This window comes from Nannobrachium achirus, assembly GCF_963921795.1.
Source record: "Nannobrachium achirus genome assembly, chromosome: 19".
NCBI classification, from domain to species: Eukaryota; Metazoa; Chordata; class Actinopteri; order Myctophiformes; family Myctophidae; genus Nannobrachium; species Nannobrachium achirus.
In genome coordinates this window covers 14256670-14283685 of record NC_137826.1, presented here as the reverse complement: position 1 = coordinate 14283685, position 27016 = coordinate 14256670, and the positions used below count along the sequence as shown (strand labels likewise).

Below are 27016 nucleotides of genomic sequence, written 5' to 3'. Positions count from 1 at the left end.
AAGATATTCAAAGACTTTCACACATTTTCATGATTTTTCAAAAATAGCAGATCTACAAGCTCGCAGCGCTGCACTCGGTGCCGCGCTGTGAGCTTGTATATCTGCTATTTTTCTAAGGTTAAAGCATACAATGATGGTTAAAGTGGTTAAAATCTAACGCGACTCGGGCGCGTTCCAGGTATTTGAGAGTTAACATTGTGGAGGAGATATTTGTAATGGAGATACTAACTCAGAACTTGAGTAAATGAAAATCTGCAAATACAAATTAAGCAAAAAATAAATAATAATAATAATAATAATATCCGTCCTCCTCCTCACCTGAGCCGGCACCTGTTCTTGGCCACCCTGGTGAGCATGTAGCGGTTGAGTGTGTAGAAGTAGTCGTGGTAGGGGACATCATGGGCGATCACCTCCGCATCGATGATGTAGCACTCGTTCTCCTGGCTGGCCTTGTAGAGAGTCTAGAGGGAGACCACAAATACAGTTGCACTCAATATGGAAATACCTAATTAAAAAAATCTAAAAAAATCAAACCCAAGTTTGAAGTGAGCGGTGGTGTGTGTGTGTGTGTGTGTGTGTGTGTGTGTGTGTGTATGTGTGTGTGTGTGTGTGTGTGTGTGTGTGTGTGTGTGTGGCCGTGTGTGTGTGTGGCCGTGTGTGTGTAGCAGTTCATTTCAGGGTTGCGCGCATGTGTGTGTGTGTGTGTGTGTGTGTGTGTGTGTGTGTGTGTGTGCATGTGCGTGCGTGAGGCCCTACTAATGGTCACCAGCGGTATAGCCATGCTACGGACTAACAAACTAACAAAGCCACCCACAGACAACGTGGCGCTATGTGTTCTAGATCTATACATTGTTCTAATCTAGATCTATATGTTTAGGTTCTATGTGTTCTAGAACTATGAATTCTGTGTTCTAGATATATATTTTTTAGATTCTATGTGTTCTAGTTTTATATTTTTAGACTAACCCTAACTCAGCCACAAGGGGGGGGGGGGGGGGGGGGCTACCTGTGTCTCGGTGACGGTGGCCGTTTTGGGAGCCAGGGGATTGGTGAGGGCGATGGTGTACATGATCTCTCTGGTCTGGTCTCCATCATGCTCCTTCTTCCATGGGTGATACACCACGTCTGCATGGGAACATCCAATCAAAATGTAGCTTCTACCACTTTTTGGGGTCACATGTTCAGATACTGGATTCTGATTGGCTTAAAACAGTGGTAAATCAGTCAACAACCTTGAGTTGGCTCATGGACCCCACCCACTGTTGTGTTGCAGTTGTAACATTTCCAACTATTTCAATAACTGCACCTTTTCAGGAAGTGTGTCAATAACTGTGAATCGACATCATGACAAGTAGCCTAGGTTATGATTTATTTTTTGTTTTGTTTGTTTCTTTTTGGCCAGTGAATGTGGCTGCAATCATTGTTGTTTATGGGACTATATGCTGTGGCTGAAGTATATGTGTATTCTGAAACAATTAATGATTGTAACTAAATAACCTTGCAAGTTACAACTGTGTTTTCTTTCATTTATATGGTAGAAGTGGTAGAAAAGCAATACCATTCGAGGTTCGTGGGTTGTTGGCTGATTTACCACTGTTTCAGGGTTGTTTATCAGCCAACAGCCCACTCCCTCTCATGGTAAATGGCTTACTTTTATCATTACATTGGGCATCGGGCAGTGTTTTTCTCCCCGTAAATCAATGCCCACTTGATCGTACTACAGCGCAACATAAATGCATCTGAAAATGTTTTGAGCCAGGGACCCCCAGGAGAGAATACTTGTGTTACATTATTCAAAATGTTTGTGTTTGTTTATTCTTACTAACATTATTATTCTATTCAACACTTTAAAGATTTTTTCAAAAAGGTTCAAAAATAGCAGATGTACAAGCTCGCAGCCCAGAAGTGATGCACTGTGAGCTTGTAGATCTGCTACTTTTGAGAGCCATTGTTCTAAACCACTGTTCTAATATCCCCAGAGTTTTCTGAACAATGTTGCTAACATTTTTCTATATATGTAGCTAAAATCTAAAATGAAGCAGATGCTTTCCTGGTTTTAATCGGTTAAATGCTGCAATATGTTTAGCCTTGCGTGGTCAGAATCTATCACACTGCGCCGAGGACAATTTGATTTTGCACCGGCTGATTTGTGTCTGGCAACGCGAGGCTACAGTATGATCAACTACAACAAGGGGTGTTAATAAAAAAAAGCCAATTAAAGCCCTGCTTCATCATACAAGGCCGTCGCACAAAAGTAGTGAAAACAGCCGATCTACAAGCACAACGCCTGCGAGGCGTTTTGTGCTTGCAGATCGTCTGTTTTCACTAGTTTAAATAATTTCTAAAATGATAAATACAAAACAAGCGGTTTTGGACATACAAGGTTTCTACCCGACGACGACGATATGGAGATAAGAGGTTTCTGCCCGTCAGCAATGATATGAACTATACTGTCTATATGGATTTTACCTGAGAACCGTCGGCGTTCCAGAAAGTCCCTCATGAACTGGGACTCTGTGAACAGCATGCTGTGCATCTTGTCCACGCTGAACTTGTACACTTCGTTGATGTACTGCCGACCGCTCAGGTCCTCGTGGAATGGCTCGATCTCACCTGCTCAAACGAAGACACGCTCGCTTTAATAAGGCTGTCGCGATTGTGCCATTTTACTTGACGATAAATTGGACCTCAAATCCATTAAAGTCGTCGTACGTTGGAACAGTCATGAATACAAATTACTTTTCTGTTTGGCCTTTTTATGCTTCATAAACAAAAAGGTGCACGGGGCAGATATGACAAATAACGTAAAAACGTGTGACATTGTGATGCGTTTTGAGCTATTTCCGCTATTTTTGAAAATTAACTTTAACATATTTTTCAACTTGGAAATTATTATGACGATTATGATATTATGAAAAATATATTGCGATTATCTCAAATAATTGAAATTTGGCCATTGTGTAATAATTGTAACAGGCCTAACTAATACAAGTAACAACCTGTAAGGGCAAGGAGCAGTGTGTGTGAATACAGGTAAGAGTGGGCTAGGTGCACAGTATATGTACAGTACATGTGTAATGTTTGTGTGTGCGTGTGCGATTGTGCGCTTTGGTGCGTACACATAATGTGGTCTGCCTCTCTGAAGGCGACACTCACCTTCATCGTGCGTTTCGGACGAATCGCTGAGCTCGGTGGGCAGGTCCTCGTTGTCGTTCAGGTCCAATGAGGGCGAAGGGGCGAGGCCGCTACAGCTGTCAGGCAAGGGGAGGCTCAACAGATCACTGTCTGGGCCCGGGGGGGAAAAATACTCTTCTGGGGACAGATCACACTGTGGAAAGAAATAATAGGCTTTAGTTAGCTTCTGCCAAGGGAGAAAACATCATTTCCATTTCCATCATTTCTCATATCAAGGTCCATTATTGATTCAGTGTTTGAGCTGCGGGCCATCATTAATTTTGATGACATTTAGCCTCTCAGACCCAAAACCTCTAAGATTTTCTTGCCATTGGATAAGATGGTGTCCACAATTCCATTGTGTACCATAGGAGGGATAACAGGGATAACAGGCCAACATAATAACAATTCTTCTACATTCTCTAATGCAGATGTTTAACAATAATGTAACTCTTGAGAGCGTAAAATGAAACCAAATGGACCTGTAACAGTCCATTTGGTTTCATTTTACACTCTCAAGAGTGTATTTCATTTTATAATTCTCACTTTCAAGAGTGTAACTAATTTTACACTTTTAAGGATCTATTAATAAGGGTTTATTTGGTTACCAACTCTCCATCATTTAGCTTGGTTGGAAACCTCATATTTCCCAAGGATTCAAAATTCAAAACAGCAAAAGTAGCAGATCTACAAGCTCAAAACGCGTTGCTACGTTTCAAGCTTGTAGATCTGCTACTTTTGATGCGTTTGAATTTGAATCCTGAAAATTAACAGTTTCGGACATACGAGTTTGAGAACAACTTAAATAGAATACTTGAGTGAGACTGGTCAGGAACATGACCTCATTGACCTGTGGACACAGCGAGCCTCCAAGTGACTTAAACAAGTTGTCAAAAAGTGAATAACAACTTTGATCATGTCCAGACGTGGTCGGCCATCTTAGGAATGAGTTATTCTCTGGCCTCGTGGGAGAAGTAAAAGAGTATATAATATCATTTACTGAGCATGTTTTGTAATTTTTTCTCATCAGGCAGAATAATAATAAAGAGAACTTCTAAGAGGTGAAGTGTTAAGCTTTGGTTAGAACAAAAAGTCTTTGCTAAAAGGTTATAAAGCTCTACATTCTGATAGTAATCAGAATATAGTAGTTTGTTTTGTTCAGTAACAATGCGGGTCTCCCCCTATCAATCCTAGAAAATACATTTTCTAATTTAGCTGATCTGCTATTGTTTAGGCATTTGTGTACCGTTGTAGTATGAAGTGAGCATTAAACAATAACTGGGAACAAATCATGCAATTTCGTTGATGAATAAAATTTACAAAATAAAATCTAAAATCTGTCTTCATTTTAGTTTGTGAAGTAAGACAAGACTAAATATTATTATTAATAAAGTATATCAATAGGCCTACGGCAACATAAGTAAGTAAAAGTCTGTAATAAGTACAAACGTGTTGGTATCAATCAAAAAGTACCAAAAGCAGAAAGTAGGGTAGCCTATTATGTAGAATGTCAAAGTTGTCAAATGTATCAAAAAACTCAAAAAACATCTCTTGCAGTGTAATCGAAAGCAGGGAGTTCAATTCCCCAATTGAATATAGGCTAGGGCTGAAGAGGGTTATGTATGTTTTGTAGGCTAATAATTATCAAAATCTACAAAGTAACTAGTAGATAAGGTAGGTTGTTTAATAATTGTAGCCTAGTGGAGTAAAAGACAAGTACATTATGCCTCTGGGATGTAGTCAGTGGAGTAGAAATAAAAGTTTGACATGTTAAATACTCCCCCCTAGTGGCGAGAAAAATAAGAACTTCTGGGGATTCAGATTACATGCATGCACATTGCACACGCTCAAAACAGCTGTTCTTTCAAACGTGCAGCAGCAGGTAGCTGCTCGCGCAAACACACACACACACACACACACACACACACACACACACACACAGAGAGTTGAATGGACAGTTATCCTGCGCTCACACTCACAGCAGCAATAAAACATAAACGCTACCAAAAAAGATGAAATTATAGTGACGCAGTTTATCTGTCGAGTAGTGGCTTAAGAAGTGTTTGCAACAACATGTTCCCACGTTTATCAAGTTTTCGTGACGTCCGACAACAAGCGACATTATAAGGGAAGAACATAACAAGGCTTATTAACTGGAATGAAGAACAGGGAACTGAAGTGACTGACTTAAGAGACTAGAGGAAGGTGAGTGGAAATGATGAAACAACGTCAATGTATTTTATAATGTTTCAATGTCAGCTGTTTTTAGCGTAGCCTACCTGTAACGTTAGCCTAGCATACTAGCAACCATAGGTAAGCAACTCGCATGAAGCAAGCAACAAGTGCGTATGTGTGTTTTTGCGACCATCCGGTCGCAGTTACTATCAAAACCTCCACCAGCTGTCAGCAGGGTTGTCAACATTGGACTGTCAGAATCCAGGAGATTTATTTTTGGGGGGTGCGCGGAACTCCCCAACCGGAGTCTGGGGGGTCCTCTCCCCAAAACGTATTAATAGATATATTTTCCTGTGTTCTGTTGAATTTTGTGCATGTTTGATACATTTATCAGGCTTGCTTTACTAGCATGGGTACAATTTCAGCCTTAAAATGCCAAATGATGGTGTACAGATTTGATGACTGAAGCAAAAGGACATCTTTAATAATGATTTCTCATCTTTAAGTCATTACTTAAGTGAATATGCAGGCATTGCCCCCACCCCTAAAGCGGGGGGTCTGGGGGTCCTCCCCCAGAAATGTTTTAACATAGTAGATGTCATTTCCTGTGTTCTGGTGAATTTTGGGAGTTTGATACAAAATCCAGGAGAAATCCAGGAGATTTGCCAATCCAGGAGACTCCCAGGAGAGGGGTTCAAAATCCAGGAGACTCCTGGGAAATCCAGGAGAGTTGACAAGCCTGGCTGTCAGTCTGTCCGTCACATCACATCACTCTTTCCCCCTACTCATATATCTCTGGCACCGTTGCCCCTATCCATGCCAAACTTTGCACAATGCACACACTCCTTGGCTGCCAAACCACAAGCTCCACCCCTCATTTCTCACATTCCTCTCTTCTAGCGCCACCACGAGGCCGATTCTTGTAAAACACATTTTTGGACACTGCTACTACAGATTTTGCCCTAAAATCACGCAAAGCGCTACACAGTATGTCTAGACTCATGTCATAAACATGGATCTGTCCCATTTAGCGCCACCATCAGGCCGATTTTTTCAAACACATTTTTGGACACATTTGCCACGCACATCCCCCTACACCCAGGAACCAATGGCACTTACAGGCCTATCTGTGTATACCATAGAGTATTATATATATAATAGAGAGCGGACCAGACCCGCCCCCAGCTATCATTTCAATGCAAGTGCTCAGTGGCGTTTTGAAGCAATAGCTACATGCAAGCATGTAGCTAATCCAGGTGCATTCTGGGGGAAATTGGTCTCTACCTAGAGACCAATGACGTCACGAACGACGTCGATGTCCATTGAACCCTGTTGTAGACCCCAGCGCCGCGCTCTTATGCTCGTGCATGTATGTTTCACCCCGCCTGAAATTCCAGCTTTGGCCAGTAGGGCGGCCGCTTCAATGTTTACAAGCCGTTCTGGGGGCTTGGTGTATACATGAGACCTGACGGGCGCTTAGTTCCTGCATGTGCTTGCAGTTTTCAGCTACTGGACTGCATTCTAACCAGGTCTGTATCAATGTCAGGGCAGGCTGTACTGGGTTCAGTTGGTTGAACTGTCTGGATATTGGTCTTGTTAGGCTGTTCTGGGGTCAGTGTGGTATTGGTTCTGTACCAGGGTTCTCAAGGTTTGTCAGCACAAAAACAACATATTTCTACATGATCATGATGATTCTGAAGAACTGTTGCGATAAAGAAAAGTAATTGCAATAAGGTGATTATTATTACGTCATGCTGGCTTGTGGTGGATATTTTTGTCAAAATTCAATTTTGTGCCACGGACATACACAATTATTGGTCAATAATATTACCAGAAACACATAGAGAGCTAGCCCTGAATTACATATAATGAGACTGTAACTCTGAGAGTGTTCAAATGGAACCAAATTAACCTGTTATGGGGTCCTTACAAATAAAACATCTGAGAACCACTACTTGGATTATTACTATTATTACTATTATTACTATTATTAGAAGTTGGACTTCTAATAATGCAGTGATGTCATTACGTGCGCATCCTGCATCAAAAACTCATTCAAGTCGCCCAGGGACTCATTCATGTCATGGTCCTGGGGTCCCGGGGATGCGCCTCCATTGGAGTCCATGTTAAAATAATTTACTTCTTCTACTTAATTTGCTATATTAGTTTAGATAGTTTAATTCGTTTTTTAATGTATTGTGTAAGATAAACACTGTAAAGATTTATTATCAGTTAAACCTGGAACAGCTAAAAACTATTTTCACTAGTGGTTCTCAAAGTGGGGTCCTGGGTCCTTGAGGGAGTTCCAGGGGGTCCCCAGATAAATGATAGTTTGGAACCAAATAGAACTTTATGGGTCTGTAACTCGGTGAACAAATGGAACCAAATGGACCTGTTCCATTTGTACTCTAGTATTTTAACATTTAATATAAATTGGGGTCCCAGTGATATAAATAAAATTAAATGGGTGTCTGTAGCCTAGTGTATTTAGAAATCCTAGTTCTAAGTTCAAACAACAAACATTAGCCAAATTGTAAAATAAATACCGGTATAAGAAATAGGCAAACATTTTGAAAATAGCCGATCTACAAGCTCACAGCGCTCGAAAACCTTGTATTGAGGACTCATAAAACTTTTCTGGGACCCATTTGAATGACCACCTATGGGTCCCGGGACCCATTACATTGAAAACCTAGTAACATCACTGATAATGCAACAGTGAAGTAAACCTGGAGACTTGACATTCAGTAATTGGGTCTTCTTATGATCAAAATAAGAACATTATAATCTGTGTAAAAAGGAAAATCTAAAATTTGCCACGGACAAGCCACGGACACATTTGTCCACATATTGATGACCCCTGATTACTAGGGCTCAGTGTTGCCAGATGGGAAATGTTGAATTATCGTACCAGAGGCTTCAAATTATCGTATTTGGAAGAAAACTATCGTACACAGCCAAAAAAGAGAAATCACATGTGTAAATAAGTAATTTCACAAAGAAATGCGTATTTAGGGTAAGAAACAACCTTGTTTCAGACTCCTACGTGACAAAAACACATCATATGCTGCGTGGAAGCAGGAAACTTCCTGGACCTTTCACAAATAAAAGCCTGAAACTGGACTGTAAAGACGTGAATGGCCTTTTTAATGCCTCCGAATACAGCTCTGGGGTCAGTTTGACTGATTTCCTGACTTACTTTGAGAAGCCAAACTGGATCCTGGATCAGCAGCCAGGGCATTCAGTAAATTCACACTCTTTTTTTTGTGATATACCAAAATTATCATACATTTGTGCATTTTTTTAGGATTGATCGTACATCGTACAGAAGGTCAAATTATCGTACAAATAGGATAATTATCGTACATCTGGGAACAATGCTAGGTCTGCTACTCACGGGGAGTGGAGGCTCGGTGCCGCGCAGGTCGAGCAGGGTGTCCGAAGGGAAGGTCTTGATGAGGGGGAGCAAGGGGCTGATGTCAGGCCTGGAGGCCTCCAGGCTCTTGGCCAACGCGCTGCCAGGCTCCGTGTTGTGCTCGGCGCTGGCGTCCACCTCCACGGGCAGCTCCTCACAGTACCTGCACCACGGAGAAGGACAGCAGCTGTAGGTCAAGGTTACCAGCTTGATGCACAGCGCCCCGCACGGGGCTGCACGCATGCATGGGCATGGAGAGGGAGGGAGGGAGGGCGGTGTCTGGATCATGTGTGGGCTTTTAACAGGGTTCCCACGGTTATGAAATTCCTGGAAATATTTTGAAATTAGAAAACATTTTTTCCAGTAATGGAAAAGTTTTGGAATTGATCAAGGGTCATGGAAGGTCCTGGAAAAAATAGCTATGCATTGTCTTTGGTTATTGATTTTGTTAATACCTCTGAAATGATAAATTAAACATTGGCCAAATTGTCAAATACTAGAAGCGGGCGGCCCAGCGTCTAGTCGGCGAACTGGCCAACTCGGAACAATGTAAATAGGGAATGAATGCCCCGCCCTTTAGGACCCGTTTTGACCATCTGTCTGCCTGTGTCCATTTATGCCCATATATGGAGATATCTGTATCTGTCTGTCTGTCTGTCGGCGTCCATTTTATGTCCATATATGGAGATCACTGCAGTTATAGTTCTGGGTCCATTTTATGCCCAGATATGTAGATATCTGTCTATCTGCGTCCATTTTATGCCCATATATGGAGTATCTGTCTGTGCCTCCAACTGTGTTGCAGACACAGTGCCGGTTCCCCCTTTAATGCAAACCTCACACCTGTTGTCATAGGACCCGTTTTGAACATCTGTTTGCCTGTGTCCATTTATGCCCATATATGGAGATATCTGTATCTGTCTGTCTGCATCCATTTTATGCCCATATATGGAGATCTTTGACCATCTGTTTGCCTCTGTCCATTTATGTCCATATATGGAGATATCTGTATCTGTCTGTCTGCAATCCATTTTATGCCCATATATGGGGGCATTCATTTTATGCCCATATATGGAGAACGCGCGTGCCCGTGGGACGAACGGTTCTCGAGATACGCGGATTACATACATACATACACACTCACAGAGATTTTTTGTTGACTCATGTGGCGTAGGTGATGTCAGAGCCTTTTATGAAGTGATGTCACAATGAGTCAGAGCTTTCGCCGATTTCCTCCGGAACAGCCTGATGTCAACAATCAACCCCGCATAAGGAGATTCCAAACGTTTCGCGCCGGTTCGGGAAAACCGCGCGTCGGGTCGGGTCGAGACCCGGCACTGCACTCCGTGCCGCGGCGGGGGACGCGCGTGCCGAATCTGAAGCCGGTGGGACGAACGGTTCTCGAGATACGCGGATTACAGACAGACAGACACGCACGTAGAGACTTCTCGCATTTATAGATAGATTAGAGGCAGAAATTGTGAAAATAGCCGATCTACATGCTCGATGCGAGGCGTTGTGTTGTGAGCATGTAGATCGGCTATTTTCACAATAGAAACGTGTTATACAAAATTCCTCAACTCTTAGTGCTCGTCAGGGTGCCGGGTCCCCAGTTAAAATATGATTATTTCAGGGGTCACAGCCTGAAAAGGTTGAGAACCACTGGCATACACTACCTGTCTTTGGGCATTGCGCATACGAGTAAGCGACTTGTTATTGAGCTGAATTATTGTTATATAGTCCTGGAAATTGGGTTAAATATTCTGGAAAAGTTTTGGAAAAGTTTTGGAAATTAATTGGTAAAAATGTGTGGGAACCCTGTTTTAATATGCTTGATGACTCAAAGAGCATGCATGGATTAACCCGTTTAAGACCTGAGGTCGATTCTACAAATGCCTTCTAAATCAAAATCAATCACGTTGAAAATCTTCAACATTTTGTTGGTCATTTTGCCCTGATGAATACCTTCCTTTCGAGGTGGAAACATGTTGTCAGGGACGGATTAACCCCCACGAGGGCCCCTGGTTGATAATTTTATTTGTGTATCCCAAGGGGCAAATTAGCCTTCATTATTTTGGGGGATAAACAATTACCTCAAGAACACGTATAGAATTAGTGTAATATCACTTACAGTATATGGCGATATTTCATTTGGCTGACTAGCTTTTAACTACGTCACGTCATCGTAATGTCATCGTAATGAGTCAGCGTAATGAGTTGTCTATGGCCAGGTCCCAGACTGAGTCTGGCTGTTGCGAGGCTATGGAAGCCTATCAAGCTGCCTTTTTGAGTGGGCAGATTGGTGGGCAGCGTGCATTTCCAGAGCTACTTTTAATGATCAGTCAGTTGATTGTGTTCTGGTTTGGATCAATGGATCTAACGTAGTATATATTGTTTTGGCTTTTTTTGTTGCCTTTATTGATAGTATAGTAAAAAGGTAGACACAGGAAAGGGGGAGAGAGATGGGGAGTGACATGCAGCAAAGGCGTCGGGATCGGTACTTGAACCAGCGATGCGCTGTCAGACCCTGGCAGTGGCACACAGGTTAGGAATCGCACCCACAGAAAAAAGAAAAAGTCACCACTACACGGTGACTGAATAAAAAAGATTGTGGCATGTTTCTATGACATGAAACATATCATCGCTGTCACGCAGAAACCTCTTATCTCCATATTCTAACTTTTTGTGTTTCTTTTTATTTCTTCTTTTTTCACGTAAATTAATACCGTACTTGATCATACTACAGCGTCACACAAAAAGCACTAAAAGTAGCGGATGCTTTTTGAATATGAGGTTTCCACCCGGCAGAGACGATAGGCACATTGTGGCGGTAGAGAGACTCACCCCATGGTGTTGAAGTCATCGTCCGGGTGGACATAGTCCTCGTCCTCACTGGTCAGGCCCAGCTCATTGCCGTAACACTGGTGGACAAAATGCCACAGCTCTTTTGGACATAAAGGCTGATAAGAGGGAAGGAGGTGGGGAAGGAGGCGAGGGAGGACGAGTTTCGTAAACAATTTACAATTTAGACATTTAGCAGCCGCGCTTAATCCAGAGCAAGGTAAACACGAGGTCATACATCAACTGCATAGAGACAGTGTATGTATGCACCTCGGTAATCTATGATCACAGGTAAACCAAGAACCCCTAATCAGTCATAAACATAATATCACAAATTAAACGTGATATTTTAACAGCCAAAGTATCAAATACTTTGGCTTTGAGCTTGTACATCTGCTATTTCTGAATAGCCAAAGTATAAAATATGGAAAGACATTGGAAAATAAATGACACTTTGAAACTTTTTTCAAACTCATTTCAAAATATACATCAGTGATTAACAATGTATCAATCTCACCTTTTCTAGCAGCGCGTTCTGCCAGAGTCTGAACATCATCATGTACGTCCGGTCCCTCGCTCCGAATGAGGTGAAAAAGTGCTGAAACGTGACAGGAGGACGGTTTAACCCATTATTGTATACTTTAGCTATTTAAAAATACCAGATATACAAGCTCACAGCACGGCACCAAGTGCCGCGCTGCAAGCTTGTAGATCTGCTATTTTTTGAAAAACCTTGAACATTTTAGCAAATCTTTTAAATATATATTTTTTCAAACTCAAACCTCTGCTTTTGGGGGTCCCTGGAACAACATATATTGAGATGGGGTCCGCGGCCAAATACATGTGATTTTGAGGGTCCATTGACATGAAAATGTTTGAGAACCACTGACTTAGAAACATGTGTTTTTCAAAGAATGGTTTAAAGGCCTTATATGGGTTAATGTAAATTGTAAATTATTTGCCCCATAATGACATGCCCAAAAGTGGGAGGCCAGGGTTAAAGTGGTAAATAGTAAATACCTTGTCATTGTCGGTGCTCAGCTGGATGGCATTAGGGATGAGGCGAGCCGTCTTCTCCTTGGTCATGGAGCAAATGTCCTTTAACCGAACCATCAGCTATGCAGAGAAAAAGGTATGGGATTTTGTCAGTTCAGGGGCTTGAGGAGCAACTGAAGCTGAAATGTTAGACTGAAAATTGGTGTGAGCAAATTCAATCAATACTTATCTCACAAACAACACAAGCTATTTAGAGTGCTCTATAGATCTGCTATTTTTGAAAAAATCATGACAAATATTTGGTCTAATATATTTTATTTGTTAAAGTGAACCTTTTTAACTCAATATTTTTGAGAACCGCTGACTACATCAAACGGCATGCTCACCAGGGTCTCCCATCGGAAGATGTTGCTATAGAAACAGAGCCAGTTCTCGGAGAGGTAGAGGCGACCTTGCAGGAGGATGTCTCTCTGCAGAGCACAGGAGTAGTCTGGTGGGGGTCAAAGGTCAGAAAAGGTCAACGACACAGGAGTGGTCTAGTGCAGGGGTCTTCAACATTTTCAGGCCAAGGACCCCTTAGCTGAGAGAGAGATGAAGCAGGGACACCCACTAGAGCCTAGGGATGGGACGATACGTGATATTATCATTTATCGCGATAAAAAACACTCACGATAATTGTATCTTGGAGATTCATTTATCGTGATATTGTGCTCCGTCATGCACTGGCATTAATTCAACTTTTATTTGCCGAGCTGCATATATCGGTACCACTTAGACCATCTAAATAATTGGTAAAATGTACTTATAATATACGTATTTGATAGTCTTTTTTTTCGCTCTCTATCAAATGACTTTGCCAAAAAATAGCCGATCTACAAGCTCACAACGCATTGCGACGCGTTGTGAGCTTGTAGATCTGCTATTTTTGGGCAAATGTTCCACCCCGGGATAATAGATTTTGATTATCGCGATAATATCGTAAATCACAATAATCGTGGCATGAAATTTTCATATCGTCCCATCCCTATTAGAGCCTATATATATTGTATACAATTGTGTTGCAAATTAAAAATGTTCATAGATTTCTTAGACAGCGTAGACTTGTTTGACAGCACTGTCATCGGCGTATGTTGGATTATTGTGTATTTTCAGACATTAAACCACTTGAACCGTCAATACTTCTACTGCTCTTCTTTTCCGTCTACACCCAACCTCTTTGCCAGAAATAGCCGATCTACAAGCTCACAGCGCTGAGCTTGTAGATCTGCTATTTTTGGCTAATATGCCACTCAGAATAGGGATGCTAGTGGTTAATGTAAAAAACATGATCATAACACACAAAGATTTGGCAGCCCCCCTGTAGTAACTCTGAGGACCTCCTAGGGGTCCCGGGCCCCCTGTTGAAAACCCCTGGTCTAGTAGGCAGAGGGTTGGAAAGGTCAACAGAATGGCAACTGTTTCTGGGGTCACATTATACTTATGGTTACTGTCGGGCAGAAGCCTCCTATCTCCTTTCTGTTTTGTTTTCGTAAATTAACGACCTATATATAATCATGTATGCATCACACAAAAGCATCAAAGGTAGCAGATTCGCGAGCTTGAAATGCTGCGCGAAGCGACATGCTTTGAGCTCGTTAGATCATCTGCTACTTTTTTTTAAAACCTTTGTTTTGAATTTGAATCCTGAAAAGCAGTGGCGGAAAGTAACTACATGCAAGTACATGCAAGTAACTACTTGAGTACAATTTTGAGTTTTTTTTTTTTTTTTTTTTTTACCTTACTGCAGTTTCTCCTTTTCATCCTACATCTCAGAGGCAAATATTGTACTTATTTGAAAACTTAAGTTACTAGTTGCTTTGTAGATTTTGTATTATTATTACAAAACATATACTAACGACTTCAGTCCTATTTAAGCTATTTTAAACACATCTTTTTTATATATTTTAGATTTATGATAGATATTAGTCTGGAAAACTCTGTGTGGAACCTGCATTTCCAATGAGCGGGTTAAAAAGAATCCAATCACAATCAAGCAGGGCCAGGCAAGGACTTTTCTTCTTCTTCTTATTATAATTCTTTTTTGCACTGGCAGATTTGCCTGGTTTCCATGCTAATAACTCTCAGCACTGGAGTGGTTTGGATTCACTTTGGAAGCCCAGGAGTGCTATTAAGATGAGGCAGTTTCTGATTGAAAGTTTCTGCCGAGGCAATGAATGGAGTTGGCGGGCCATGAATTAGAAGTGAATACAAGACTTGATACTTGTTCATGAACTGCTTAAGATCAGCGCTTTGTTTGATCACTACTCGTCTTGTCTGGACTCACCCACAATGAGCCGCTCCGTATCCGGCAGCTGCTTGAACAGCTTCCTGAAGTCTTCATTGCGTTGCTTGTATGTGGGACTTAATACCTACAGAGGAGAAACAGTCATAGATAAATACAATAGCACTCACTGTGTGTTCAATCCATCCTAATGTGCATTTTACAATTAGGATGGATTTCTCGTCAGTCACTTTTCCAAGCAAGGGATGAAAACATTCATGATGAATACCAGACCAACTCCTTTGAAAGTTGGAGAGAATTGGGATCATATTTTGTTATGTTTTTTTTTTTTATTAATTGATGTTTATATAATTTTTTTAACCACTTGAACCCTAGTGTCCCTATTCTGGGGTAAAAACATTTGGCGACAATAGCCAATCTACAAGCTCACAAGACGTGATGCAAAAGCTTGTAGACCGGGTATTTTTTGCAAAGTTATTTGGTGCACTGCAGAGGAAAGAAAATGAGGGAGTATATATGTTATAGGGTTACATGATGAAATTAATATTCATCATGCCTAACAGTTTAAAAATCACACCCGTGTGAAGTGGAGCTGTGTGTGTGTGTGTGTGTGTGTGTGTGTGTGTGTGTGTGTGTGTGTGTGTGTGTGTGTGTGTGTGTGTGTGTGTGTGTGTGTGTGTGTGTGTGTGTGTGTGTGTGTGTGTGTGTGTGTGTGTGTGTGTGGATCATGTGTACCGATTTTTGTGACATTTGAAGAAAATATGTAGGAAAAGGAGCAAAAAGTGTGTTTTGGAGAAAATTCAAGATGGCGGAAAATCTATCATGGCGCAAATGGGCGTGGCCTATATGGGGAGATGCGTCATGACCCAAGGAATCCAGGGAAAAAATATCTTTAATTTTCCGACCTACGGTTCAAGAGTTACAGGCCAAAACGTAAAGTGGGGTGTTATGGCGCCACCATGCGGCCAAATGCTTTACGTTTTGGCTCTTGAACCGTAGGACGGAAAATTAAAAATCTTTTTTCCCTGGATTCCTTGGGTCATGACGCATCTCCCCATATAGGCCACGCCCATTTGCGCCATGATAGATTTTCCGCCATCTTGAATTTTCTCCAAAACACACTTTTTGCTCCTTTTCCTACATATTTTCTTCAAATGTCGGTACACATGATCCACACACACACACACACACACACACACACACACACACACACACACACACACACACACACACACACACACACACACACACACACACACACAGCTCCACTTCACACGGGTGTGATTTTTTATTTAATCCTTGAAATCATTATGAACCTCCTCTCCAAGTCTTGAAACTCTAGCCCCTATGGTTTGCGAGAGACAAATAATTGAATGTGAGTTTTTGCGATTCCCATTATAAGTCAATGGGGAAAATTAATTCACTAATAAATTAATATCAATTAAACTATTGAACCTTTCTCTTAGCAAGTTACTAGCCCACGATTCCCGAGTAAGCCGGTCGATTTGACATATGGCGCGAGTGTGTGGTGGCAAAACTGTGGGACTAGTAGCGTGCCGAAGTTTAGGAAGTTCAGGCTACATACACACAGACACACACACACACAGACAGACAGACCCACACAGCCACGTATAGGGAGCCTGTGCTTCACACAGCTCCAAAAATATAATAAAACCCACTCTCATTGCACCTCTTGGGGTGTTTAAAAGGTCAAGTTAGTGTCTAACCCGCATCCCTTTAGAGAACTTGTTATCACTATTATCACTTCACTCCAAAATACTGTCAAACCAGAAGAGAAGATTTGTGTTAAAACAATTACAAATTATTCAGAAAAGTCCAAACATGTTTGATATATTTCTAAAATAGCAGAATAAGCAGATGTACAAGCTCACAGCGTGGCACAAAGTGGTTAAAATGATTGTTGTGCTACATTAACTACTTTTGCTGGGGGACCCCCTGGAACTCCGTCACCCCTGCCTTTGCCTGGGGGTCCCCGGGACCCCACTTTGAGAACCAATGTTCTACAGTATTATTATGTTTTTCTTAAACACACAATTCCTGCCTTCACACTAAAATAGGATTGATTGAAATGTTATTTCCTGCCACCGCTAGCCTGTACCTGACCCCAGACAGAGGAGACTTACAGCGGGGACATCCTCTGAATCCCAGTCCCAGCCCTCCCAGAAGCTCAGCTGCTCGTGTTGAGGCTGCAATATGTCCACTGTCTCCCAGTCGCACAGACTGTCTTCATCTCTCTCTGTGTCCAAGGCTGACGCTGCTTTACTTTCATTATGACTTCCCATGATGTCTGTAATGTGTCTTGTTATTTTGTCCTTCCTCTTATCCTGTTTTTTTTGTCTCTTCTTGTGCTGCTACTTCTTTTTCTACATCCTAGGGAGAGCTCCGGTAACTCACGTCATCGCTGAACATTCACAAACAGATACTGTGCGTCCTGTCGCGCAAAACCACGGGGAACTGGAGTAACAGGATTGAGGATAAATAGACACCTGTTCAGAATAAAAATCAACTCCCATCTTAACACACACACTATGTTATGGGAGCGTCCTTCTGAGCAGGCAGTAGGCCCCCCTCTTTGTCTGAAGGATATTTAAATGGACAGGACAGCTGAGCACGGAACTGATGGTCTGTGACCAGGTAGGATCTCGCTTTTAGAAGGAGAAGTTCTAAAGTTGGAATGTTGGCGTTGGAATGAGCTCAGAAACCATTCTTGATTCAAGTCAGGGATCAACCAGATGAAGAACTGGTGAGGAAATGTTGATAGAGCTGCAATCAGTCTAATATCCACAGGAAATTGTGTCTGGGGGGTAAAAAACACTTCTTAGTGTACAAAACTATATGCTTAAGAATCGTAAGTCCCCTCTCAACACCGGTGGAGTTCTTGCAGCATCATGCTGAAGCAGACTCCCACTACCAGCTCTCTTATGTCAAACTGTAGTCCTCTTCTTATCAAAAATCCAAGGAATACTAAAAAAAACAAAAAAAAAACAACAGCAAAACAAAAAGGACGTTCATTTACGGAGAAAACTCTTCTTTGTGTCATTCCACAAATAGCAGTTATCCACAAATAGCACCATTATCAGCTCAGATCAAGTGCTCCCAACACCACCACACGGCATTATTCCAGATGTCCCCGGACTGCCCAGACAGACCCACCACAAGGTCCACTGCATTCAGCAGCAGCAGCCTCCAGTTGAACGAGTTGTGGTGACTTATTTGAAAAGTTTGCAGTGTAAACGTGGAGATGGTGCTCTCTCTCTCTCTGTCTCTCTCTCTCTCTCTCTCTCTTACTGGCTGCCTAGATTGTTTGACAACAGCTCTAGTACCAGGATAGTGGAGTGGGAGGGGCCAGGGTGTTTTTGTGGGTAGGGAGAGAAAGGAGGGAGGGGGAGACTGGGTTTACTAGAGTTCAGTAGTATTTGTGTCTGTGTGTGTGTGTGTGTGTGTGTACTTTTATTGTTATACTTGCGAGGACCATACGTCCCCACAACTATAGTAGAATTTTGAGAAATGGACTTTGTGAGAACAGTTTTTCCCGGTCTTCACAAGAGAAACGTTTGTTTTATGGTTACATTTAGTTTTTCTTGGAATGTTAGAGCTAGGCTTACCGCTTACGTTTTAGGGTAAAAGTTCAGATTGGGTTAAAATGAGGAATTTAGAGATTAGGTTTAGTGGTTGGGGTTGGAGTTATGTCTGATTTATACTTGCCGGTGTCGCCAACATTTTTGCAGATGTATGAGCTCACAATGCCTCGCAGTGTGAAGGTTTGTGAACTTGTAGATCAGCTATTTTGGCGTTAGGGCTAAAAATGACAAAATATAAAAGACATGGCATTCTTAAAATCACCAGGCTAAAAGGCTGATATCCTCACAAGTATAGTTGCGACTATCAGGTCGCAAGTTACTATGAAAAGCTCCACCGGCTGTCCGTCCGTCCGTCTGTCCGTCCATCTGTTTGTCGCGTCACGTCACACTTTTGCCCCTACTCTCTCTCTGGCACCATTGGCCCTATCGATGCCAAACTTTGCACACACACTCCTTGGAAGGCAAATCACAATCACTTGATTTCTCACATGGCCCTCTTCTTGCTCCACCATGAGGCCGATTTTTACAAAACACATTTTTGGACACTGCTCCTACAGATTTTGGCCTAAAATCACGCAAAGCGGTACACAGTGTCTCTAAAGTCATGTCATCAACATGGATCTGTCCCATTTCCCATATTCCCTCCTGATTGGCTACCATTGCCTTCTAAAGTTTGTGTATGCGACGTGACTGTCCCTTATCTCCTGATTAGGGAGTCTTACTGGTAATACAAACAAACGTACAGTATTGTCATATCGTCTCTGTTGAGTGGAAACCTCATATGTCCAAAACTGTTACTTTTCAAGATTCAAATTCAAAAATAGTGCTTTCGAGCTTGCAGATCTGCTATTTTTGATACTTTAGTGTGCCACCAGTGTGACCAATTGGGACATTAATTTATGAAAAGTTAAAATATGGAGATCTCTCTCCTCCTATCTTTGCCAGTCTCTCTTTCTCTCCTTTGTCAGAGAGAGAGAGAGGAACTGGAGACCAAAACAACATGAGGAAGTTCAGGAACCAATCCACTTCCCGGAGAAGAAGGCATCTCCCTCTGCCTCCTCCATGACCTGAGTTAACCTCTTTATACAGTGCTGTGTGTGTGTGTGTGTGTGTGTGTGTGTGTGTGTGTGTGTGTGTGTGTGTGTGTGTGTGTGTGTGTGTGTGTGTGTGTGTGTGTGTGTGTGTGTGTGTGTGTGTGTGTGTGTGTGTGTGTGTGTGTGTGTGTGCGCTACACGTATAAGTTCTGTGAAACTATTTCCCCCCTCACAGCTATTGTGGCTCCAATTGGTTTTCCACGAAAGAGGCAAATGTTGAATGTTGAGGTTTTTGTCCGCAGCGATATAGAGCCGCACAGAGAGCCATTGTTTGAGTGTGTGTGTACGGTACGTGTGTGTGTGTGTGTGTGTGTGTGTGTGTGAGTTTGTCTAGCTATACTTATGGTGACTAAACGCATGTTCACACAGTCACCTGCAGGGGACCTCTGACAGTGTGGGGACAAAATAGTAGGTCCCCACTCCCCACAACGGTTAGGTTTAGTGTTAGGTTTAGTGTTAGGTTTAGGGTTAAGGTTAGGGTTAGGGTTAGGGGTTTAGGGGTTAGGTTTAGGGATAGAAGTTAGGGTAAGGCCACAGGACTTGCATAAAAATGAATGGAAGTCTATGTAATGTTCCCACAAGTGATGTAAATATATAGTGTGAGTGAGTGAGTGAGTGAGTGAGTGAGTGAGTGAGTGAGTGAGTGAGTGAGTGAGTGAGTGAGTGAGTGAGTGAGTGAGTGAGTGAGTGAGCGAGCGTGCGTCAGAGAATGGGGTTCTAGATATAAACAAGGTTTCATTGCCAAGGACAACGCCCCCCTCCTTGCTTCTCTGTTCCTCCCCGCTTCTCCTTTCTCCATCCACTTCTCTCTCTCTCTCTCTCTCTCTCTCTCTCTCTCACACACACATATTTCTTATCCACATTATCTTGCACGTCCGCCGACTCCTCTGCCCTACAAAGGCAGAGTGCAGTAACTACGTTTTCGAATTTCACCAAAAAATTGGTTTAAAAGTGTTACAGCTGATCAGCCAAATGAGATAAAGATATAAAAGTGATATTACACTGATTGTACATCTGTTCTTGAGGTAATTGTTCATCCCCCAATATCATGAAGGCTAATTTGACCGTTGGGCGACACAAATAAGTCGGTGTGTCCCAAAACGTAGTTACTGCACTCTGCCTTTGTAGGGCAGTCCTGATCTCTCTCTCTCCTCTCCGTTGTCGAGGGGTACGTGTTGCCGTGTACGTGTTGCCGTGTACGTGTTGCCGTGACCTCAGACGAGGTCAGAGGAACACGGCGTGGGAGGGTCTGACTCTCATAAACCGCACAAAGACAATGTACAACACGAGCTGACCTCGTCTGAACCACCAGCTCTCCGCCAGGGCTTCTCAGTCAGACCGTGTCGTTCCAAGGACCGCCCCCCCATTTTGGTATGTTAGATCAGTGGTTCTCAATCTTTTCAGGCAGCGACCCCCAAAATAATCATATTTTAACTGGGAACGCCCCCACCCTGACGAGCACTGAGAGTTGAGGCATTACATTTTGTATAACACGGTTCTATTATGAAAATAGCAGATCTACATGCTCACATGAGCATGTATTTCGTCTATTTTCACAATTTCTGCCTCTAATATTTGACAATTTGGCCAATGTTTAATTTGACATTTTAGAAGTATTGTAAAGTCCTTCAATTGTCACTTTGTGAAATGTGCAGATACCCTATACACTTAAACTTTATGTTGGTTTGTTTACTGTTGAGTGAGAAAACAATGTTTCACATTAAGCATCTGGGGACACACACAAATAATTTGGGGACGCCCCTGGGGGTCCCGACCCACAGGCTGAGAACCACTGCATCAGATTAGTACTCTGAAACATTGTCATGACACCAACACATCGCACTCCCTCGAGTGAAGTTGGTCGGTCCCATATATGCACATGACCATATGGGCACAGCGATCTAAACTGTGGCCCTGGACAACATGGTCTCCATATATGCCTATATATGGGAGTATCGGTTTAGTTTATAGTTATGTCTGAGTCATAGTGACATGGCCGTGGTCCTGTCTATATACTGTATTGGTGTATCGAGTAACAAAGTATGTTTATTGTTACGTATGAGTCAGAGTGAAGGGGAACACACACTGGACGCGGAGGCGGCGTGGAGGCGGCGTGGAGGCGGCGCGGAAGCGGCGCGTCAAAACATACGGCCCCATTATTTTCAATGAACTAACCCACACCGGCGGCGTCAGACGCGCACAGTCGCGGGTCTGCCGCCTCGCTTGCCGATACGCGATGCGGCGCTGCGCAGCCGCCCGCGTCCAGTGTGTGCTCCCCTTGACAAGCCTGTATGAGCATTTCAGGTTTGTTTATGGTTATGTCTGAGTCGTAGTGATTTCAGAGGTCCTCCCATTAGCCCATTTTAATATAGGACAGCCGGTCTACAAGTGCACTACGTGCTGTGATGCAATGCCAGGTTTGTGTAAGCCTTAATGATGGCTCTGATAACAACCGAATATAGAATTGAATTGAATTGAGAGAGACAGAGAGAAAGAGACAGAAAGATGGATGGATGGGGGATACAGACTGACAGAGAGTGACACAGCATAAGTGGGCAGAAGTATTTTCGTCTTTCTTCCGGGTCAGTACAGTTGCTGCTGGTACACATTCTACACAAACAGTTTCCTCCTGTTTATCTGCTGCACCCCAAACCCAGGCTGCAGGAAGTATGACAATATGTGTGATCATGTACAAATCCACAGAATATTGTCGTTGTCCGGTGGAAACCTTGTATGTCCTAAACCGTTCGTTTTTTATTTAGCATTTAAAAAATCATTTAAACTAATGAAAATAGCCGATCTACAAGCACACAACGCCTCCGCGTTGTGTGCGTGTAGATCGGCTATTTTCACTAGTTTTGCGCGAAAAAAACTTTTTACGAAAACCAAAAAACCAAATTTGAAACTTGGAGATACAAGGTTTCTGCCCGACAGTGACGATATGCACCAACAGAAATGCATAGACCTCCACAATCCTCCTCCCTATACATCCATGGCTTTTTTTAGAGACTGCAGATTTCAGAATGGATTTGACTTTGAAAGCATTTCAAAGCACATTACACCAAAGAAAATGTCATTATTCCCGGTTGTGTTTAGTGTTTGTCGCAAAAGTATTAATACCACTGAAGTGAAAAGGATTTCCATGCCGTCTTATGCCACTGAAACTAGATATAAACAATTTGTAGCGCTCAAGTACTGCGTTCGGCTGCCTATGTAGGTAAATATGTATTTAGGTGTCTGTGTGTGTTTAAGCCTGTAGCCCAATCAGGGACCAGCATTTCTGGCAACATAATTAATTAACATCCAATGGAGGACCAGCAATTCCTGGTAATGCCAGTGGTGATGTCACTGGTGATGTCACTGGCATCACCACAGTGGTGAGCACACCTAATGGCCTACTTGTGTACAAGGGGCAAGTTGGCACCTCGACAGAGTGCAGTTCTAGTTAACAGCTGTATTCCTGGCTTTGCAGGCAGACTACACTTCTCATCACTCATATTTTCAGCAAATAATGGTGAACGAAATAGTTTGTAAAAAGTTGACACTACTACAATCAGGCTCGGCTGCAGGATGAAATGACTGAGGGGGCAGTTGAAAATGGTGAGGGGTCAAATCTCATTTTTATATATTAAAACAATATATATTTAGTTGTTGTCGAGTGGAAACCTTCTATGTCCAATTTATATGTATTTATCATTTAAAAAATGATTTAAACTAGTGAAAATGCGAGGCGTTGTGTGCTTGTAGATCTGCTATTTTCACTAGTTTTGTGCTGTAGTCTTGGAAGATAAAGCAGGGCTTACTTTACGATAAAACATAGAAATTTGAAACTCGGAGATACAAGGTTTTTGCCCGACAGTGACGATATAAAACTTAAACTGAGGGGGCAGGATTTGCAACTGAGGGTGAAAGGCCCCCTCTGGCACCCCCATGGGCCTGACTACAATACACATTGGCCAGTGTCAGTATGACAGATCGGTAGGTACCATGGTTTGCTAGTATATAAGTCTAAAATATAACTAAATAATGTTCACTCGTTTTTATTGAATTACTTGGAGGAGATATAAAATGAATATGAACTTACGTTGTACCAGCTCTGGCTCTTCTGTTGTCAGGTTGAAGAGTAGACGTGTGGTTGTGGCGAGAAGGGGAGGAAAACAATGACCAAGACACATGTTAGAAAGTCAATAAAAGTCAAACAAAAAAGAGGGATGGGACGATATGAAAATGTCATATCACGATTATTGTGACAAAAGAAATCACGATTTACGATATTATCGCGATAATCAAAATCCATTATCCTGGGGCGGAACATTTGCCAAAAAATTGCAGATCTACAAGCTCACAACGCGGTGCGACACGACGCGTCGTGAGCTTGTAGATCAGCTATTTTTTGGCAAAGACCTTTGATAGAGAGTGGAAAAAAAGACTCTATCAAGTACGTATATTATAAGTACTGTACCTTTTACCAATTATAGAGGGTTTAAATGGTATATATTAATTTAAAACGGATATACAGCTCGGCAAATAAAAGGTGAATTGATCCCAGTGCATGACAGTGGACGATATCACGATAAATTAAATCTCCACAATATGATTATCGTGAGTGTTTTTTAATCACGTCCCATCCCTAATAAGAAAACAACTTTAGCAGTGCCCTGCGTACACACTGCTGTTAACCGTAGGTCATGTGATACTTTAAAGGCACAATATTGAATTTGAGATGAAAGTTGCCCCAAGTATTTGAAAGGCAAAAGTTCATCATTTCTTTTTGTTTTTTGTTTTAAAGAAAACATACCATGTACTTTTATGCTACCATCATTTACACAAACATGAACTCTATATTATCATTAAACTCTTAGTGTTTTGCCAATCAAATTTGCCAATATCGCGACGGCCCACCAGTGGGCCACGGCCCACAGGTTGGGAATCGCTGAAGTTCAAAGAATCATGAGCATTTCTGCCTTTAAAGCAATATCAGGCATTAGCATTACTCACACTTGCCAGGAAGTGGCAGTGTTACCTCACAGAAATAAAACATTGCTAGCAAGGGATCTTATTCTTTATGCATAAATCAGAGTAGTGTGCACTGTGCACATGTAGTACACAGAAAGGGGGGGGGGAAGGAACGTAGTTAAAACCCATATATATTCCTACATGCTCATGTTAACACTTGTCTCCTGCAAGTGCCTCTCAAAGCTCAAAATATGATGCCAAATACTCTAAATACTCGATATGGAGCAATATGGATAGTTCAATTAGAAATTATTTTCAAAGGACAAAAAAATATATATGTCTAGGGATACTGTGTGTATAATATATTGGGGTATACAGTGCTTTGGATGTTTTCTGGTTCACACCTGGTAACTCTGGTACAATTAAATATTAAGTCGATTTGTAATAAATTAAAAGATCAAAGAAGTTTTACCTACACCAAATTTCTGTATCTCTGAGAGCTCCAGGAGTTTTCAGTGTATAGCCTATATATGACGGAATCCATCTTCACTTTTGCTTCTATTTGTTTTGCCTCTATCACCTCCATTCTAAAACATTTCAAGGTAATGAGCTTCATATCTCTTAGATGCAGAAGGATAACAGATATCACAATCCCAGTTTCAAATACAAATGACCAATCTTTTGTGCTGTGCACAGAATAATGAATGGAGTGCACTGAAAAGTGTGTTGCGGGATGAATCAGAAAATAAATAAAATGCACTTGTATTAATGATAACAAACATTGCCTTGTGAGTCTGGGTACACAGAGCAATCCTCATTTTAACTCTGAGGTAGGGCTGTCACGATTATGACATTATTTTACATGACGATTAATGGTCTCTCAAATAATTATTATTATTTAATTGTGTATTTGTCGTTGACAATTACATTTCTGTTTGGCTTTGAAGTTGCACATGGTAGATATGACACATAACCTAAATATACAAAGACATTAAGGACATATTTCACAACTTTACACTTTAAAAAGAACATTGATAGTGGAAATAGCCGATCTACAACGCGATCTCACAACGCGTCGACGCGTTGTGAGCTTGTAGATCTACTATTTCCACTATTTTTTAAATGTTTGAACATACAGTATATAAACATCTTTCAACATGTAAACGATTTTGACAATTATCACAAAATAATTGCGATTACGTCAAATAATTGCGATTTAGACGATTATGTAATAATTGTGACAGCCCTACTCTGAAAGTGTAAAAGTGGCCCCATACGTGCAAATCTTTACACTGAGTTTTAAGTATGACTGAATATGTTTGATTGAAAGTATAGAAGAAAGGAAAGATGAGTGCTTACTTTAAGCTTGTACTGGAAGGAAAATCCAAACAGAGAGACAAAATGGATCATGCAAGATGTGAGGATGAGGTAAACAAACATACATAAAGACAAATCTTTCTGAAAGGAAGGAGAACAGGACAATATTAAAGTAGATAAAGTATAAAATGACCGCTGGCGGCCCCTAGTGGCTATGCTGCTCCCTACACCTAACCAGACTATTATTGTATGGGAGAGTGTTTTTTTTGCAGGTATTTCAGTCCAAGTGTATCAAAAAAGCAACTGGTTTAAAGGAGCCATAGTCAACTTTTTCTTGAAAAACGAACGCTAAAATAAAATTAATGTTTCAAAATTAAAAAAAAAAAGATTAAGCTTCATATATGTGTTTCTATTCAAAAATGACCACAAAAAGCGTACAATAATGATACAATAATCATTTTGGCCATTGTCAGCCTGACTGTTTACATTTCTTATCAATCCATGTAAGATAATAGAAGAGGGATGTAAACAAAGTCAGGCTGACAATGGCCAAAATGATTATTTTATCATTATTTTATGCTTTTTGTGGTCATTTTTGAATAGAAACACATATATGAAGCTTAATCTTTTTTTTTATATTTTCGAAACATTATTTTTATTTTAGTGTCCGTTTTTCAAGAAAATGTTGACTATAGCTCCTTTAAGCACAGTTGTCCGAACAGTTCAACATTCACCAGTCCAGGTTAGCATTTCACCAGGTTAGCATTCACCAGCGTTAGTTTTACTGAGGTTAGGGTTAAGGTTAGGTTCAGTTGTATCTCCGTAACCCTGACTTTTGTCACCTCCGCGCAGCCAATCACAAGCTTCTGCTGCCTTAACCCAGTTTCTTTTTTGATACACTCAGACTGAAAGACCTGCAAAAACACTCTCCCATTATTGTATATTACCACATGGCATTTATACTTTAGCCCAGGGGTTTTCAACTAGTCGTGAAGCATAGACCACCCACCCTGGCTACCAATCAAACTGGAGAGCACTGTTGTGTCGGGTGGAGATGTGAATTAAAAGGGCCATTCACACTGAGCAGAGTGAGCACTAAAACAACGATAGCTATAATAGTTCTCTATTGTCTTTGTTACAAGGTTAGGATTTCTTTTGTTGGTGG

The 27016-nt window shown here is 41.6% G+C and overlaps 1 protein-coding gene across 1 annotated transcript in view; it reads right to left on the bottom strand.

Moving 5' to 3' along the window:
* LOC308303876 (protein Aster-B-like) overlaps positions 1 to 18064 on the bottom strand; it is a 30122-nt gene extending 12058 nt beyond the window's left edge. Inside the window, exons 1-11 of the mRNA XM_080748392.1 lie at positions 17027 to 18064; positions 14925 to 15009; positions 12988 to 13091; positions 12626 to 12721; positions 12123 to 12203; positions 11609 to 11724; positions 8747 to 8927; positions 3157 to 3328; positions 2470 to 2613; positions 1007 to 1125; positions 319 to 461 (exon numbers count right to left, since the gene is read on the bottom strand). Coding sequence (XP_080604518.1) covers positions 319 to 461; positions 1007 to 1125; positions 2470 to 2613; positions 3157 to 3328; positions 8747 to 8927; positions 11609 to 11724; positions 12123 to 12203; positions 12626 to 12721; positions 12988 to 13091; positions 14925 to 15009; positions 17027 to 17185 — 1400 coding nt within the window. The 5' untranslated portion in view covers positions 17186 to 18064. The remainder of the gene's footprint in view (positions 1 to 318; positions 462 to 1006; positions 1126 to 2469; positions 2614 to 3156; positions 3329 to 8746; positions 8928 to 11608; positions 11725 to 12122; positions 12204 to 12625; positions 12722 to 12987; positions 13092 to 14924; positions 15010 to 17026) is intronic.
* Positions 18065 to 27016: the final 8952 nt, after the last annotated feature.